Source organism: Aedes aegypti, chromosome 3, assembly GCF_002204515.2.
Source record: "Aedes aegypti strain LVP_AGWG chromosome 3, AaegL5.0 Primary Assembly, whole genome shotgun sequence".
Classification (NCBI taxonomy): domain Eukaryota; kingdom Metazoa; phylum Arthropoda; class Insecta; order Diptera; family Culicidae; genus Aedes; species Aedes aegypti.
This window is the reverse complement of record NC_035109.1, coordinates 312,770,529-312,788,071: the sequence shown is the minus strand read 5'-3', so window position 1 is coordinate 312,788,071 and position 17,543 is coordinate 312,770,529. Positions and strand designations below refer to the sequence as shown.

General features: G+C 42.7%; 1 protein-coding gene across 1 annotated transcript; it reads right to left on the bottom strand.

Annotated features, from left to right (window-relative positions):
* Positions 1-1,711: 1,711 nt before the first annotated feature.
* On the bottom strand, positions 1,712-17,530 carry LOC5574963 (condensin-2 complex subunit D3). Its single transcript, XM_021855365.1, has 6 exons — positions 15,282-17,530; positions 3,607-3,757; positions 3,134-3,545; positions 2,890-3,076; positions 2,133-2,832; positions 1,712-2,066 (listed from the first exon to the last, which is right to left on the bottom strand). Exons 1-6 carry the CDS (start codon positions 17,378-17,380, stop codon positions 1,719-1,721), a joined length of 3,897 nt encoding a protein of 1,298 aa, XP_021711057.1. The 5' UTR covers positions 17,381-17,530; the 3' UTR covers positions 1,712-1,718.
* Positions 17,531-17,543: the final 13 nt, after the last annotated feature.

Below are 17,543 nucleotides of genomic sequence, written 5' to 3'. Positions count from 1 at the left end.
TTGATTTCTCTTGAAGAGTTATCCGACGTCATATCCGATTTTCTTAAAAAACAAATAATGAGCGGTGAAAATTCTACAGAGCAGGAATGCAATTGCTGTCCCATGATGTAAGAACTAACATTGGAAATGTTGCAGTTATAATCTTGTCGAATCATTTCAACAAACATAACTGAACAGAAGAAAATTCAAGTAACAAGAATACAATTTTCTTTGTTTACATGTTACTTATGTTATTGTTCATTGGGACGACTGAACAAATGTTAAAGGTAATAGAAATCGTGAATGTAACTGTTAGTTTTTGAATTTATTGGTCTAAACGATAAACTTTTCACTTGCCCCACCTGTGTATTCTGTACTTTTTTCTCCAATTTTACATAAAAATCAATATCAGTATACTGCTTATATTTGGTGGGAGTCAAGCTAAAAATATGCATGACCTCATTTGTTTTAATTTAAGGTCTCTAGAACTTGAAGAATCCCAACTATGCGTAATCCATTACCCACTTGCCCCAAGGTACTTTATATGAAAAAACAATGACATAGGTAGAGTAAAGTGGGGCAAAAGTTCGAGTGGGGCAAGAGTTTCTTTTTAAGATTTCTAGCTCAAATCAAATCAAAACTTAGAAATGTCATGGTGGTTCGAATGCTATTCAAATGAGAGACTTTCACTCCAAATATCATAAAAATCGATTGAGATTTGGAAAAGTTATGGCAATTTGTTGTTTTTTGACGTAAATATTGTAATATTTGGTCAAACTTTCGATGCATGGAACCAAATGAAGATAAAATATTTTTCAATATTTTATGTAAGGGCGTTTCTAGGTCTATCATAAGGATGCTTTGACGTGTATTAGTTTTTCCATAAATAGTTGGAATCAATTTTTGGCCCATAGCGGGGCAGAAGTTCGAATTTGCGGGGCAAAAGTTCGACCCATGTATAAACCCACGGAAATTTTTTCAAATTTCCTGATATCTACATATTATCTTCAAATTTAGCGAAATTTGCCTGATCGTGTGAAAAATGTCACAAAAATTTTACATTTTCACTTAGTTTTGCGAAAAACTGCTATTTTTTGGGTGTATTACAATTAACCCTGTTTTGGGCATTTTTGATGAAAATTTAGTGTGTATTTTTCGGCAAACATAAGTTGACGGCTGGTATAAAGTATGCCTGGAATAAAAGTATTGATATTTTGTGTTTTAGCCAACGAACTTTTGCCCCACACTAGATTCGAACTTTTGCCCCACCGGTGGGGCAAAAGTTCGTTTAAGACAATCAATTTTGAAACTGTTATAACTAAAAATGGGTAAATATTTTGACACAAGTTTGTTCAGCAAAGTTATAGCCAATATGTTGAAGGTTCGCTGTATGGTATTTGTTTTGTTTTATCTGCTATTATTTTCCTGGAAACTTTGATTATACCACTAAGGTCGAACTTTTGCCCCACCTTACTCTATAGGGTTCTTCCAGGTGGGGATATTAAAGAACGCCACATAAGAAACTAAGAAATATGAACATGAAAAATTCTGAACAAAAATCTACAGATACCAACTATTTTAACCTTCTGTTTGGTATTGGCGTACTCAGCACACTGTTACGAGATATTCAGTCAAGAATAAATTATTCAATGCTTACCATCCATTTGCTTTCAATTGCGCGTCTCTTTGCTTAGGTAATTCGGATCAATAAGCCCAACTCAACACAACACAATTAATTCTTAGTCATCCATTTCATCATCATCATAGTCTTCCACTTCATCTTCCTCGTCATCCTCTTCACTTTCGGAGCCATCTTTTCCGCGGCCCTTCTTCTTACGTTTACCTTTACGCGGCGATGGACCTTCCCGGTGATCCAGCGAATCCACCGTCCGCATCATCCCACGCCAAAATTCCATCGGTTTAGCAAACTCCACCAAGCTGCGGAACTTCCTTGCGATTGCCAGAGCCAAATCATGCAATCTTTCCTCGGCAATCTTCTCCAAGGTGGGTTCTACTCTGGTAATATAACTTCGCACCTGTCGATCGAATCCGTTATAGATGGCGATCATCTTCTCCACGATTGTTACCTGAAATCAAGATTATTAAAAAATCGTTGAATTCAATAACTGTTCTGAATTTCATTCAAAGCTAACCATCTCTTGTTCGCTCTGCTGAAGAGCCATTTTAACACGTGACTTCTTCACTGGCGAGGGGCCTTCCTCAATCACAGGCGGAGCATCTTCGTCATTCACCCCAGAAGCAGCGGCCTTAGCCAGTCGTGCCTTGTCTCGATCCTTCACCATGACCATTTTCGTGAAGATGTACAGCAGATCAATCAGTGTTCCCGCCCCTGCTGGACATTCCACATACTTGTGCTGACTCAGCTGCGTGTTGATCTTGTTGACGTTCTTCAACAGTTTCAGCAGGCTCAGATCGTCGATGTTATCAACGAAAAAATCGTAGATCAAATTGCGTTTGCTGAAGTCCTCCGGCGCATTTCCCGCCAAATCGCACGGTTCGTTGTCGATCTCCGACGCCGGAAACATGTCGCGTTCCGCGTACTGCAGATAGTTGTTGAACACGTAGACACACTCCAGCAGAGAAACCTTCAGCAGTTTCTCGTTCTTCGAGTGAACGTACAGCTGTATGACGTAGAGAGCCTGGGCCGCGATTTGGCAGTTTTCGTCGACGATCAACTTCAGGATGTTGAGCAGCACTCGGCCACGCATTTTTACGTAGTCCTGGAGGATCAGCTCGTTCAGATTGTTCAGCGCCACGCTACGGACGGCCATGTAGCTGGAGCTCAGCTGCAGTATAACGGTTTTGATCGACGAATCCACGAGGGATGTGTGCCTAGAATAAGATTCGACGCAAATGATTAGACGTTTTTCGAACTTCTGTAGAGCTCACCTTTTGCAAAGATCCGAAAACGAAGTGATCAGCGTGCAGATGATACTCTCGTGGATATTTTTGAACTTCAGGATCTTGTTGAAGTCGGCGATGATCGTGGATGCTAGCGATCCATCCCTAAGACCGAATCTCGATAGAACGACTATCGTAACGCAGATCTTCCTGTTCTGGTCCGTTTGTAGACTAACTGTAAGATCGAACCTTGATAACTTTCGAACATTAAAAGGTAAGATATTCTACTTACTGAGCTTTTCATCTCCGGCGACCCGTTTCAAGTAGTGCAACAGGATGGTCATGATTCGCTCGTTGGGCTTATCGTTCAAATCGGTACTGGTTTCGGCGTAAACCAGCAAGCTGATCAGGTACCGTTCGTTGGACATGTGAAAACTGGTGTAATGCGAGTGGTAGTGCAACAGGTACTCCGCCGTGCTGTCACGTATGCTACGGATCCAGCTTTCGTCCACCGTTCCATCGGACTTCTCCTTGATGGCACAGCACAAGCTGTACACATCGCTAACCAGCGAAATGGTGGTGCTCCCCGTTCGGAGCAGGTCACTCAGGATCTTGAACAGGTGGTTCAACCCAGCGTGGGTGAAGTCCTCCAGCCATGCTTTAATGACGCACAGGATATACTGTAGGCAGATCGGTGAATTGTACTGCCAGGAAGGGAAGATCATTTATGAAATTCACTCTCATTTTTAATTAAACACAACTTACCACATCGGCTTGCAGGATCTCGTTCATAGTTTTGATTACGACGTCCGGATTTCTCGATTTCATTTTGTTCGCAATGATGGACAGAATGATCCAAGCCTCGCTACAGTTTACCGTGAATATGTGCGACTCAATGATCATGAGATTCTTCTGCCTGAAATTAACGCAAGAGTTTAGCCATTAGGCGGTCCAATACAAATGTCCCACAGCTATGAATCAGTTTTGAGTTGAAAGCAAATTGCTCATATTATAGTTTTGCAATTACGTGGAAAATGTTAAACCCACGTGAGCAATGGTGTACAATAATAAATACTGACTTTAATCATTAATCATACTTTGGCTCAATTATCAATCTCACTCATTTTTCATTCATTTAGAACTTGTAAACATTCATTTGAATATTTTTTCAAGAAATTCTATCCGGCGATTCTTTCATCGGTTTCGCTAGAACATCCTTCAAAACTCCCGAATAAACATTTTCAAAAAATGCAACCACAAACTTATCCAGAGATGCCCACATGTATTTCAAAGGAATTCCTTCAAAATTATACTTCAGGATTTCTTTGAGCTTTCAACTAGGAATTTTCACTAAAGATTCGTCTTCTTTTTGGCGTTACGACCCAACTGAGACAGAGCCTGTTACTCAGCCTCTTATGATCACTTCTACAGTTATTTGTGTGGTAAACACGAAGATTACCCTATGCACTTGGAAGTCGAGAAATTTATCTTAACGAAAAGATCCTCGATCGGTGGGATTCTAACTCACGATCCTCAGCTTAGTCTTTAAGGCTACATAAGGAACCACTCCAAGGATTCCGCTTATGATTTCTTTAGCAATTCGTCCAGTAATTCTTTCAAATATTTCACAAGGAAGTCTTCAAAGATTTTTCCAGCCATTCTTCCAGGGGCTTTACCAGGCATGTCTCCAAAGAAATGTCAAGGATTTCTTTTTCAGAATTTCATTTTCGGCGCGGTAAATGGCTGGGCATGGCGTACCATTGGTACCTCGCGTACCTGCAGGAATAAAATAGACCCCTTTTTGTAGTCCTTAGCCTCTTGCCCAGCACCTCCTATCCCTACCTCCTCGTGGTACTGGCCGGGGTACGAGTAAGATCGGTTAATCAACCCCCGGTGGGAACTTTGGTCGTATGCTGACAGGGAAGGGGGGGTTTGCTTTTGCAAACCTGGAGCGTCTGTAGTCCACGTTAGGAGCGGCTCACAACAGCGTCTGTTCCCCATGTCAGGGGCGGCTGATCATCGTCTGAGTGCCAGAGAAGGACTCTAAGCTAAACTGCGCACTATGGCCCTCCGAACATTTAGGGGGAATGGTCCTCCGGAAATCTAGGGGGTTGGTGTCAGGCCCTGCAAGCCAACCGTAAAAACACATCAGCACAGGAACGTCAACGAGAGAATACGGACCGGAACAATCGGCAAAGACCACAGCGACGAAAATGGACTAGCGATTGGAAACTCGGTACGTGGAATTGTAAATCTCTCAACTTCATTGGAAGCACACGCATATTCTCCGATGTACTGAAGATCCGCGGTTTCGACATCGTAGCGCTGCAGGAGGTGTGCTGGACAGGAACATTGGTGCGAACGTTTAGAGGTAATCATACCATCTACCAGAGCTGCGGCAACACACGCGAGCTGGGAACAGCTTTCATAGTGATGGGTGATATGCAAAGGCGCGTGATCGGGTGGTGGCCGATCAATGAACGAATGTGCAAGTGAGGAATCAAAGGCCGATTCTTTAACTTCAGCATAATCAACGTGCATAGCCCACACTCCGGAAGCACTGATGATGATAAGGACGCATTTTACGTGCAGCTCGAACGCGAGTACGACCGCTGCCCAAGCCACGACGTCAAGATCATCATAGGAGATTTGAACGCTCAGGTTGGCCAGGAGGAGGAGTTCAGACCGACGATTGGAAAGTTCAGCGCCCACCGGCTAACGAACGAGAACGGCCTACGAATGATAGATTTTGTCGCTTCCAAGAGCATGGCCATTCGTAGCACCTATTTCCAGCACAGCCTCCTGTATCGGTACACCTGGAGATCACCTCAGCAGACAGAATCGCAAATCGACCACGTTTTGATCGATGGACGGCACTTCTCCGACATAACCGACGTCAGAACCTATCGTGGCGCCAACATTGACTCCGACCACTACCTGGTGAAGGTGAAACTGCGCCCAAACCTATCCGTCATCAACAATGTACGGTACCGACGCCCGCCCCGGTACAATCTCGAGCTGCTGAAACAACCGGATGTCGCCAATGCGTACGCGCAGCATCTTGAGGCAGCGTTGCCGGATGAGGGCGAGCTCGATAGGGCCCCTCTTGAGGACTGCTGGAGGACAGTCAAAGCAGCCATTAACGACGCTGCCGAAAGCGTTGTCGGATATGTGGAACGGAGCTCAAGAAACGATTGGTTCGACGAGGAGTGCCAGGAGGTTTTAGAGGAGAAGAATGCAGCGCAGGCTGCAATGCTGCAGCATGGTACGCGGCAAAACGTGGAACGATACAGACTGAAGCGGAAACAGCAAACCCGCCTATTCCGGGGCAAAAAGCGCCGCCTGGAAGAGGTGGAATGCCAAGAGATGGAGTTGCTGTACCGTTCTCAAGAAACGCGGAAGTTCTATCAGAAGCTCAACACATCCCGCAAAGGCTTCGTGCCGCGAGCTGAGATGTGCCGGGATAAGGATGGGAGCATCTTGACGGACGGACGCGAGGTGATCGAAAGGTGGAAGCAGCACTACGATGAACACCTGAATGGCGCAGAGAACACAGGCATAGAAGGTCAGGACAGCGAAGGCGATGGCTACGTCAGCACAGCGGACAGCGGAAATCAACCAGCTCCAACGATGGGGGAAGTTAAGGATGCCATTCAACAGCTCAAGAACAACAAAGCCGCTGGCAAGGATGGTATCGGAGCCGAACTCATCAAGATGAGCCCGGACAGGTTGGCCGCTTGTCTGAATCGGCTGATAGTCAGAATCTGGGAAACGGAACAGCTACCGGAGGAGTGGAAGCAAGGCGTTATATGCCCTATTTACAAAAAGGGCGACAAACTGGAGTGTGAAAATTATCGTGCAATCACCATCCTAAACGCCGCCTATAAAGTGCTATCCCAGATTCTCTTCCGTCGTCTATCACCTATAGCAAATGAGTTTGTGGGAAGTTATCAAGCAGGTTTCATCGACGGCCGCTCGACAACAGACCAGATCTTTTCCGTGCGGCAAATCCTCCAGAAATGCCGTGAGTACCAGGTCCCTACGCACCATTTGTTCATCGATTTCAAGGCGGCATACGATAGTATCGACCGCATAGAGCTATGGAAAATCATGGACGAGAACAGCTTTCCCGGGAAGCTCACAAGATTGATCAGAGCAACGATGGACGGTGTGCAAAATTGTGTGAAGGTTTCAGGCGAACACTCCAGTTCGTTCGAGTCTCGGCGGGGACTACGACAGGGCGACGGACTTTCGTGCCTGTTGTTCAATATTGCGCTTGAAGGTGTCATGCGGAGAGCCGGACTTAACAGTCGAGGCACGATTTTCACGAGATCCGGACAATTTGTTTGCTTCGCGGACGACATGGATATTATTGGGAGAAAATTTGAAACGGTGGCAGATTTGTTCACCCGCCTAAAACGCGAAGCAACAAGAGTCGGGCTAATGGTGAATGCGTCGAAAACAAAGTACATGCTGGTTGGCGGAACTGAGCGCGACAGGGCTCGCCTAGGAAGCAGTGTTACGATAGACGGGGATACCTTCGAGGTTGTGGACGAGTTCGTCTACCTCGGATCCTTGTTGACGGCTGACAACAATGTTAGTCGGGAAATACGAAGGCGCAGCATCAGCAAGACCAAGCTGAGGGTCGTGGGTTCGAATCCCACCGGTCGAGGATCTTTTCGGGTTGGAAATTTTCTCGACTTCCCAGGGCATAGAGTATCTTCGTACCTGCCACACGATATACACATGCAAAAATGGTCATTGGCATAGTAAGCTCTCAGTTAATAACTGTGGAAGTGCTCATAAGAACACTAAGCTGAGAAGCAGGCTCTGTCCCAGTAGGGACGTAACGCCAGAAAGAAGAAGAAGAAGAAGATCATCAGCGTAAGTCGTGCCTACTATGGGCTCCAGAAGAAACTGCGGTCAAGAAAGATTCACCCCCGCACCAAATGCACGATGTACAAAACGCTCATAAGACCGGTAGTCCTCTATGGGCATGAGGCGAGGACTATGCTCGAGGAGGACTTGCAAGCTTTTGGGGTTTTCGAACGCCGAGTGCTAAGGACGATCTTCGGCGGCATGCAGGAGAACGGCGTGTGGCGGCGAAGGATGAACCACGAGCTCGCTCAACTCTACGGCGAACCCAGTATCGTGAAGGTAGCTAAAGCTGGAAGGATACGCTGGGCAGGGCATGTTGCAAGAATGCCGGACAACAACCCTGTAAAGATGGTGTTCGCCACGAATCCGGTCGGAACAAGAAGGCGTGGGGCGCAGCGAGCTAGGTGGATTGACCAGGTACACCAGGACCTGGAGAGCGTGGGTCACAGTCGAGGATGGAGAGAAGCGGCCATGAACCGAGGGAATTGGCGAAATATTGTTGGCGAGGCTTTATCAAGATAATTGATGTAAAGCCAAATAAGTAAGTAAGTAAGTATGTATAGTCTAAATTACTTGCTAAGCTTATTGAAAAAAGAAACAATCGAAGTTCTGGATTACACTCCGCAGCATTTCCTGAAGAAAATCCTGAAAAAACACCAAACGGGATTTCTAAAGAAAATTATCGAGGGATGATCTGAGGATTTCATGGGAACAATGGTGTAAAAAAAATTAAAAAAAAAAAATTAAAAAAATGTTGTAGTTATTTATTGAGATATTTTTGGACGAACTAAAGGAGTAATCCTTGGAAAAATGCTGAAGAATTCCATAGAAATATTCTACAGCAACTAAACGATGAATCATTTATTTAGTGCAACAGATGATGCTAAGTTTTTTTTTTAAATCAGCTTTATATATACAGTATTGGACAAAACATTTGCAACTTTTTCGATTTTCCATACAAAATTACCAACTTTGGTAAGCTAGATCTCAGTTATTTATGGACCGATTCGAGTGAAACTTTCACAGAACATCAGATATAAGTAGATGAAAAAAACCGAATTTAGTACTATATAGTTATACTGCATATAACTTATATATAAAACATTATTCTAATATTTGTTTATATATGAATTGCACTTTAAATGAAAATTACAGGAATCAATGAGATCCTTCTACGTATCAATCATATAACATTACAAATCAGAACGAATGTTTTTGTAACCTTCGAAGTACTTGATACTTAATAATTTGTTTATATCATCTTAAACAGCCAAGCATTCGTAGCTGACAGATCAATTTAGAAGGATGTTAACTTGAAGTTACAAATTAAAAAATATAAATAGCATGTTTCTCAGAAAATTGTTAAAAATGTGTAATTTTTCCGAGCTTTCCAATTTTCTAAATTATGTGTATCGACGAAAAAACGTTGTAAAACATAATAATGAACATTAACCTATAGAATCAGTGTGACATTTATGAGAAAAAATGATGTCATTTTAAAATCGTAGTGATTTCCAAAAGTGTCCAAAGTAGCCCCTTTTTTGTGTTGAAGGACACAGTTTTTTCGCTATTCAAGCAACTTTCTTATTTCCTGATGGAATTTTTTCATATTTTGCACATTTTCTACGCACATATACAACTTAGATATATGCAAGAATTATCGAAATCTATTCATAATTTTTAGAGCTACAAATCCTTTAAGTTTAAGAATGTGGAAATAATGTCAAAAGAAGCCCCGTTTGACGGTAACTGAAACTTACATTGTTAATACGTACAGTGGGATTCAGTTTTTGGCATGCTCTATTTTTGCCACCCCCCGATTTTGGCAACAAAAAGGATTTGTTTTTGGCAACATTTTTGAAAACCATTAAAATTTGTAAGTTTTTTGTAAATATCATCTTGGCATCTAAGGCAACAACTAAGTCATTTGAATAACAGGTCAGCAATACACCGGCTATATTCCAGAGCTCCATATTCATCGATATTTCCCTAAATACTGAGGGCTATAGTACGCGCTTATTTACTTCGGGATGGTCATTGGTTATGCATTCGCAACGTTTCATGAGATCATTAATCTCCACCAGTATCTCAACTAGAGGCCAGCCTCTTTTCTCAGGAATTCATATTGTGTGATCAGCCCACATAAGTTTGCCTGTAGGTGATACACATAAAAAACACTTTTATTCAGATTTGGGACAGCTCGTTCGAACAAAGCACAAGTTCTGACACATGAACGTAAGCATAATTACGGTATACTTCGTAGATTGGACACTATCACAGGAGCAATAACAAGTCAATGACTCACACAGAGTTATAATCATAAATTTAGTCTCACCTTTTTAGCTCACAGTTCTTATTATTAAGGGATTACATACATTGCGTGTGTATTGTGTAAGCACACCCCGCAGTTATAGAAACAAACAAAACAAAAGGTCATGTGTCTTAACTTTTAAGGAATTTCATAAAATGAATTAAATCGTCTTTTTGGATATTAAAGGGGCGTTTGATGCAGTTTGCGTAGATGTCCTTTCAGACAAACTCCACGAGTGTGGACTTTCCCCGATTTTGAACAACTACTTGTACAATTTGTTGTCTGAGAAGCATATGTTTTTCTCACAAGGAAACTCGACAACTTTGCGAATAAGTTACATGGGCTCGTGTTTAAGTCCTCTTCTTTACAATTTTTACGTAAGAGATATTGATGATTGTCTCATGAGAAATTGCTCGTTAAGACAGCTTGCGGATGACGCCGTTGTTTCTGTCACAGGGCCAGAGGCGGACGATTTGCAAGGACCGTTGCAAGATACTCTGGACAATTTGTCCGCATGGGCTGTAAAGCTGGGTATCGAATTCTCTCCGGAGAAAACTGAGTTAGTTGTCTTTTCTAGGAAGCGTAATCCTGCGGATCTAGAGCTTCAATTCATGGGTAAGGAACTCTCTCAAGGTTTATCACATATGTATTTAGGGGTCTGGTTTGATTCTAAATGCACCTGGGGAAAACAAATAAGATATCTGTATCAGAAGTGCCAACAACGAATCAACTTCATGCGTACACTCACAGGAACATGGTGGGGAGCCCACCCGGATGATCTGATAAAGCTATATCGCACCACGATTCTCTCGGTTCTTGAATACGGTAGTTTTTGTTTCCAATCCGCCGCGAAAACACACATTCTGAAGCTCCAGCGTATTCAGTATCGCTGTCTTCGGATCGCCTTAGGCTGTATGAACTCGACTCATACCATGAGCTTAGAGGCATTAGCAGGAATTCTGCCTTTATCAGATCGGTTCGTGGAATTGTCGTTAAGGTTCCTCATCCGCTGTGAAGTGTTAAACCCGTTGGTAATTGAAAATTTTGAGAAGCTAATCGAACGAAATCCTCAAACAAGATTTATGACATTGTACTACGCGTACATGACTCTGGAGGTTAACCCTTCTTTGAATCTTCCCAATCATGGTTGCTTCCCTGACTTCTCAAATTCCGCTGTAGTTTTTGATCTGACCAAGAAGCAAGATATCCGTGGAATACCAGATCTGCTTCGTTCGAAGCAAATACCAAAAATTTTTGCAAGCAAGTTCGGTCACGCCAGCTGCGATAAAAGGTTTTACACAGACGGGTCAAAAACAAATGATTCCACTGGATTTGGTGTATATAACGAGTTTCATAGCGCCGCATATAAACTTCAGAACCCTTGCTCCGTGTATGTCGCAGAATTAACGGCTATACATTACGCATTAGAGCGAATTGCCTCTCTTCCCTCTGATCAATATTTCATTTTTACGGATAGCCTTAGCTCCATAGAGGCTATTCGTTCAATGAGGCCGGTAAAGCACTCTCCGTATTTCCTCGGGGAAATACGATCTACATTGAGTGCTCTATCGAATGAATCATATACTATCACCTTGGCCTGGGTCCCTTCGCATTGCTCGATTCCGGGCAATGAGAAAGCGGACTCGCTTGCCAAGGTGGGCGCTATGGAAGGCGATATTTATGATCGACAAATCGCCTTCAATGAATTTTTTTCAATGGCTCGTCAACATGCATTGGTCAGCTGGCAACAAAAGTGGGATGCCGGAGAATTGGGCAGATGGTTACATTCCATTCTCCCGCGGGTATCGAAGAAGCCGTGGTTCAAGGGGTTGGACTTAAGCCGAGACTTTATTAAGGTAATGTGTCGTCTTATGTCCAATCACTACTCTCTAGACTCTAACTTCTATCGAATAGGGCTCACAGATAGCAATCACTGCAGCTGCGGTGCAGGTTACCAAGATATCAACCATGTAGTTTGGGAATGCCCCGAATACGGTTTTGCCAGATCTGATTTTTGTGCATCCCTCAGGGCCCAAGGGAAACCAGAAAAGGAAGACATTAGGGATGTGTTGGGTAAACTTGACTTTGTGTACATGAAGCTTATGTACAGATTTTTTAAACAAGCTAACATCATTGTTTAACTCCCCTTTCATGTCGGTCCACTTGTCCACCTTGTGTCCCCTCGAAACCCGTCTTTGTGTATCGTTACAGGTTGTCATTGTCCACTCAACGTTCGACCAGCAGCAAAGCAAACACGTCACAACTTAAAGCTGCTGAATGTCAACGGAACGATCCCATTGTCCTATCCCTTCCTTGAAATTATTGTTACCCCTAACCTCGACCAAACCGCGAGTTTTTCGGTTCCCCAAAACTAACATAGAAAATTAAGAAAACACCATGAATTTGTAAATAAAGTCAAAAGAACTCGGCTCTGTAATGCCTAATGGCGCATGAGCCTAATAAATAAATGATTAAGTAAAAAAAAAAAATAAAATGAATTGCGTTATTCTAGTGAATTGCAGAAGTGTAAACATATAATCAATAAGAAATGTGCCTATTTAATACTGCACCCATGACAAATGCAAATATAGTTCAAACTATACACTTTATACATACGATCGAGTGTTTAAATAATTGTTTTTACAACTTTACAATTGATTAAAGCTATGTTCCATCTTTTTTTAGACATTTTTAAGAGACGATAAAACATTCTATACAAGATTTTCAACCAAGGATACGGGACCCATCAAATAATCATTTTTTTCCTTAAGGAGTGTATCGAAAAGTAGTCGCAAACTTTCAAAACAGTCTCAAAAATAATGGGTTGACCCTACAAACAATTTTTTGATCAGAAATGCTTAACAATGTATTTAAAAATGATGATGTGGTGATATTGTTTCAATAAAGTGTCATTTTGCATGATAATTTTGCAAATTACTAACAGATGTCGATGAAAATCTTGCACGCCTCTGAAAAAATTGATATGTTAATAAATGTGTAAAATTTTTAGAAAAAATGATTTTTGTTTATGCTAATATATTCTGTGCCACAACTCTCATGACATAGTGTAAAAAATATTTTGAAAAATTCATTAACAAGCATTTGAGAGCAAATACAAAAATCGAAAAAAGTCGATTTTTAAGGACCTCGTTTTTTTATTTTCTCTTTCTACACGTTAATGGTAATATCGAACCACAGACAAACAGACGTAACACTTAGAACAAATCGCGATCAAAATCATAGTCGCGAGAACATGTATGCCCAATGCTAACATCACTGTGTTTGGCCGATGGGCCAACGGGTGGCGGTAGTGCGTAAACGTCAAACACGAACAAAAATGATGCGAGCGCTGCGGGTGGTGGATTGGCCACCTACCATGTATTTGAATCGACCGTTAAAAAGGTGGTCGATGGACATCGATGAGAGTGTGACGTCTGTTTGTCTGTGATCGAACGATTGTAATGAATAAAAAATTGTTTTTTGATTGGAAAAGTTTCTTTGCATATTTATGAAGTAATGTAAGCGAAAAATGTTATTCTATATAATTGCCGCTGTATATGACAGAGCTTCAAAAGTTGATCAAACAAAAGTGACTTTCTAAAACCGACCTTGTTCCAATAATTGAACTTTTTTAGAGCAATAATTTATTTTTTGAATTTCTTTTTACGTGCTGGGTGAAGTAAACATATTTTCCGATATAATAAGCTTTTCATCCTATTTTGTTTGATATATATTTTGTTCAATACAAATCATCGAATCTTCAGAAGACACTTCAAAAATGTATTTTTGTGCAAGATTTTATTTCCCATGCTTTATAAACCTTGTTGTATGTATATTAAGACTGCATATTATTCAATATTTTTTAGCTGCTTCAATATTTGATGACATGCTGAAAATTTGCGCGAAAAAAGCTTTTAAAAAGATGAAATATTCTTTGAGATATACCGTTTTGAATGTTTGCGACTACTTTTCGATACACTCCTTACGAGCTGGGTCTATGAGTCTCTTTACTGTACCCTGATGAATCTTCAATGGATTTTTGGTTTTCAGGGTGCTTCTCAGAACTTTCAAAGGATTCTTAAGAATGTCTGTAGATCCTCCTAGCGGATACTGGGAGGTTCATGTGGGATCCTGAGAATGTATAAATGGTTATTGAAGATGATGAGCGAAATAAGATGATTCCAAATAAACTCTAAAGATTTCTAGGGAGTCCTGAGCATTTGAAAAGGTTTCCAATGGAATTTGGGGAGTACTAGTGGTAACTTGGGAAAAATAAACTTTTGAAAACTTTCTTTGGAGACATCAGAATTTGCACCAAAATCGCAGCGGAATCTTAAGATTTAAGATGAAAATCTCAAAATTTGTAGCTACTTTTTCGGCATCTATGAATTCCTATGTGAATCCTAAGCAAGATCCTGAAAATTCTATGCAGGACCTACACACAAAAAAAAAATGTGGAGGCTCATACAAGACAGATAAAATGGAACGTAATTTTGTAGGTAGAATCTACAATTATTCTCATATTCATAACCAGTTAAATATTTATTTTTTTCCTTATGTTAATTTGAAACGCACTCTGTGCTCGTGGCCACCACTGTGCCGGAATAATAGTACATCTGTAGCTTCTTTACCGACACAGATCTATTTTCAACTAATCTATATTTACATCTACTTTCACTGCTCTTCTACTCTTTTCACACCGAGCAGGTAGGAGAGTGCTCTGCTGTTAGTCCAATCAATTTCCATATAAGCCATAGTCCGTGAGTCGTTTCAGGCTAGAGCTGCCTTCGAACAGGGTCAGTTTGTCTCAGTCACCATCTGATACTGACGGAGAATGGATGTGCTCCCCAAAGCACGGTCCTCCGTGCGGCGTCTTCTGGTAGCTGGACGGGTTTTTTTGTGGAGGGGCTGGGAATCGAACCCATGACCTTCCGCTTATGAAGCGAAACCGTAACCTCAAGGCTACGGATCCCTCTAAGGTAAATATTGATCATGTACAATCCTACCCACACTGGGTCAGGAAACCATTCGAATTTTGTGAATTGGTACGTAGCTATGCAAAGTTAATGTTGCTGAGGGTACGCATAATTTCAATTCCGTCTCTTACCCAACGAAAAATCCCCAAAATGTACCTACTGATGGTAACAAATCCGCTTATGACTCCGATTTATTGTATACGAATAATTGCAATAAACGATTGATGAAATGTTAAAAGTTATTGCTCCTCTACAATGTTATCTAAAAAACTTACGTCAAGATGGACTTCTGAATCCACGAGTCCACCGCCGCTTTCAGCACGCTGATCTTCCCCAGCACCAGAATCGACCGCACAATCATCCACGGCGTAAAAATCCGACTGGACGACGAGTCCTCAAACCGGCAGATGTTGTCGAACACATTGCCCTTAAGGCTCTCCAGCGCCGATTCCTTCAGCTTCTGATCGCTATCGTCCAGAAACAGCAGCAAACACTTGGACCATATCCGAATGAGGGGCAGATAGCTGGGATAACGAGTCAGTAGTTGATTGAGGACGTTCAACGTCGTCCGGCGCATCAACATGACGGGATCCTTGGCCAGCTTGACGACGACGTATTCGAACACCGGATCGTCGATGCGGTTGCGGTTCAGCTCAACGATGCACTCCAAACAGGACAGGGCTACCCGCCGGATTGAGGAGGTTTGCGATAGGGTGGCTTCGTAGATCACGTCTATCAGGGAGCGGAGCTGAGGTTCGATCGTTTCGAAGCCTTTGACGGTGGAGTTGATTTTGGTGGGTTGAGATTCTTTAGGATTCGTTTCATCCAGGGATTTGCCAGGGTTATTCGGACTTGAACTCAGATTGAAGTTGAACGCATTTCGGGATATTCCAAGCTCGAGTTCAGCCGTTTGGTAAAGATCTTCAACGTCATTCATCTGCAGATAGCTTTTCTCATCTTCATCGGCAGTGGCGCAATAGAAAGTATCCCTCATGAGCTGCTTCATCACTTTGTTCCCATTTTGAAGGATTTTCAGCAAGCAATGAAAAGCCTTGAGTTTCACAGTGGACGTCTTGTCGATCAGCTTGTTGTATAGAATCTCAATCATTTGCACCTCTCGTGGAATGTCGGAGATTTCGGCTTTGAACAGCTCCCAATCTACGGTGCAATCCGTGGTGGCCAACTTGCCCAGAAATTCGACGATGTTCACCCGGGTGGAAGCTTCTGCATGGCCCTCGATCTGCTTCAGATAGGGAACGATGGAGACGTTGCACTTGCTGTACATTGCCGTGTCGTATTTGAGGGCGATATCACTCAGGTAGGCGTAATCTTCCGCTCGGGAGAATACCTTTGGTGGGTTGGTAAGCACAGATTTGATGAACACGGTCAGCACTTCTGGGGTATCCTTCGGATACTGATCCAACATCTTGAGGAAAAAGTGGTATATTTGAAAGCATGCAGGGTAGTTCTTGTATTCCAACTTGTAGAACATGGCAGTTCGGTTCAGAATCAACTGAATGGTTTTGGCGCAATCGTTGTGGTCGTCATGCTCCGGAAGGCAAATGGCTTCCAGCGTTTCAAAAATCTTATCGGCGACATTTTCCGCCACACTTCGGTTCTTGGCGTGCTTCATTGAGTAGTTCAGGGCCGTTTTGAGTCCGTTGATCAGCTGGACCTTAATACTGTCGCAGCTTTTCAGGGTCATGCACTTCAACAGCAACTGAATCTCGTCCATTATTTGAACGTATTCCATAAGGAGCCTCGTAATAAAATCGAACCGTTCCTGTTTCAGGTAGTCGTCGAAAATCGGATCCAGCAACAGATCAGCCAGCTTGAAAATATCTAAGCATTTCAACAGCACGGACTCGTTGAAAGCGGACGTCTGCTTTTGGCCAGGAGTGCCTAGCAGCACCAGATAGGTCTTTACGGCTGCTGTCGCAAGACGTCTGTTGATGGCCTCGGTCGGGTCATACTCAGCCAAACTCACCAGCCCGTAGATGAACGCCAGGAACTGCTCAACCTTCATTTTCTTCGACAGATACTGCCAATTATCGTACTGGTCAAACACCCCGGCCTTGTGGCGCATCTTCCTCGTCTCCAGGCAGATATCGCTGAGCAATTCAATCAGCGTGTTGGAATCGTCGATCGCCTTCCGGATCATACCGCAGTCACGCAAATCCAGCACGCCATCACCCGCTCGACCACCACCATCACTCGAATCACTGTCGTCCGAATCGACGGAAGTTCTCCGTCTTGAAGAGCTGGGAGCCGGCTCCTTTCCAGCGCAGATCGAATCAATTCGTTCCACCGTCAACTCCGCATCGAAGTACTGCGGCAGCTGATTGAGCAGCATGTGCACGTGCGGGGGAGCCATCTCGACTTTTAATTACTTCCAGCAATAAATTATTGAATCCCTATCATTTTAAAACCACTAAATTTTGAAAACTTCTTCCAACCGCCAATCGGAGATAGGCGTCGCGAATGCAACTTTTATGTTGTTGTTTATTTACAAACTGCGTCTCTGCCACAGCTAGGAA

Excerpts from the sequence above, each read along its gene's own strand:
- LOC5574963 (XM_021855365.1), bottom strand. The coding sequence starts at position 17,380 with ATGGCTCCCCCGCACGTGCACATGCTGCTCAATCAGCTGCCGCAGTAC. Across the intron at positions 3,546-3,606 it reads AGATCCTGCAAGCCGATGTG|TACAATTCACCGATCTGCCT; the intron begins GTAAGTTGTGTT and ends CCTTCCTGGCAG. Across the intron at positions 2,833-2,889 it reads TTTTCGGATCTTTGCAAAAG|GCACACATCCCTCGTGGATT; the intron begins GTGAGCTCTACA and ends ATCTTATTCTAG.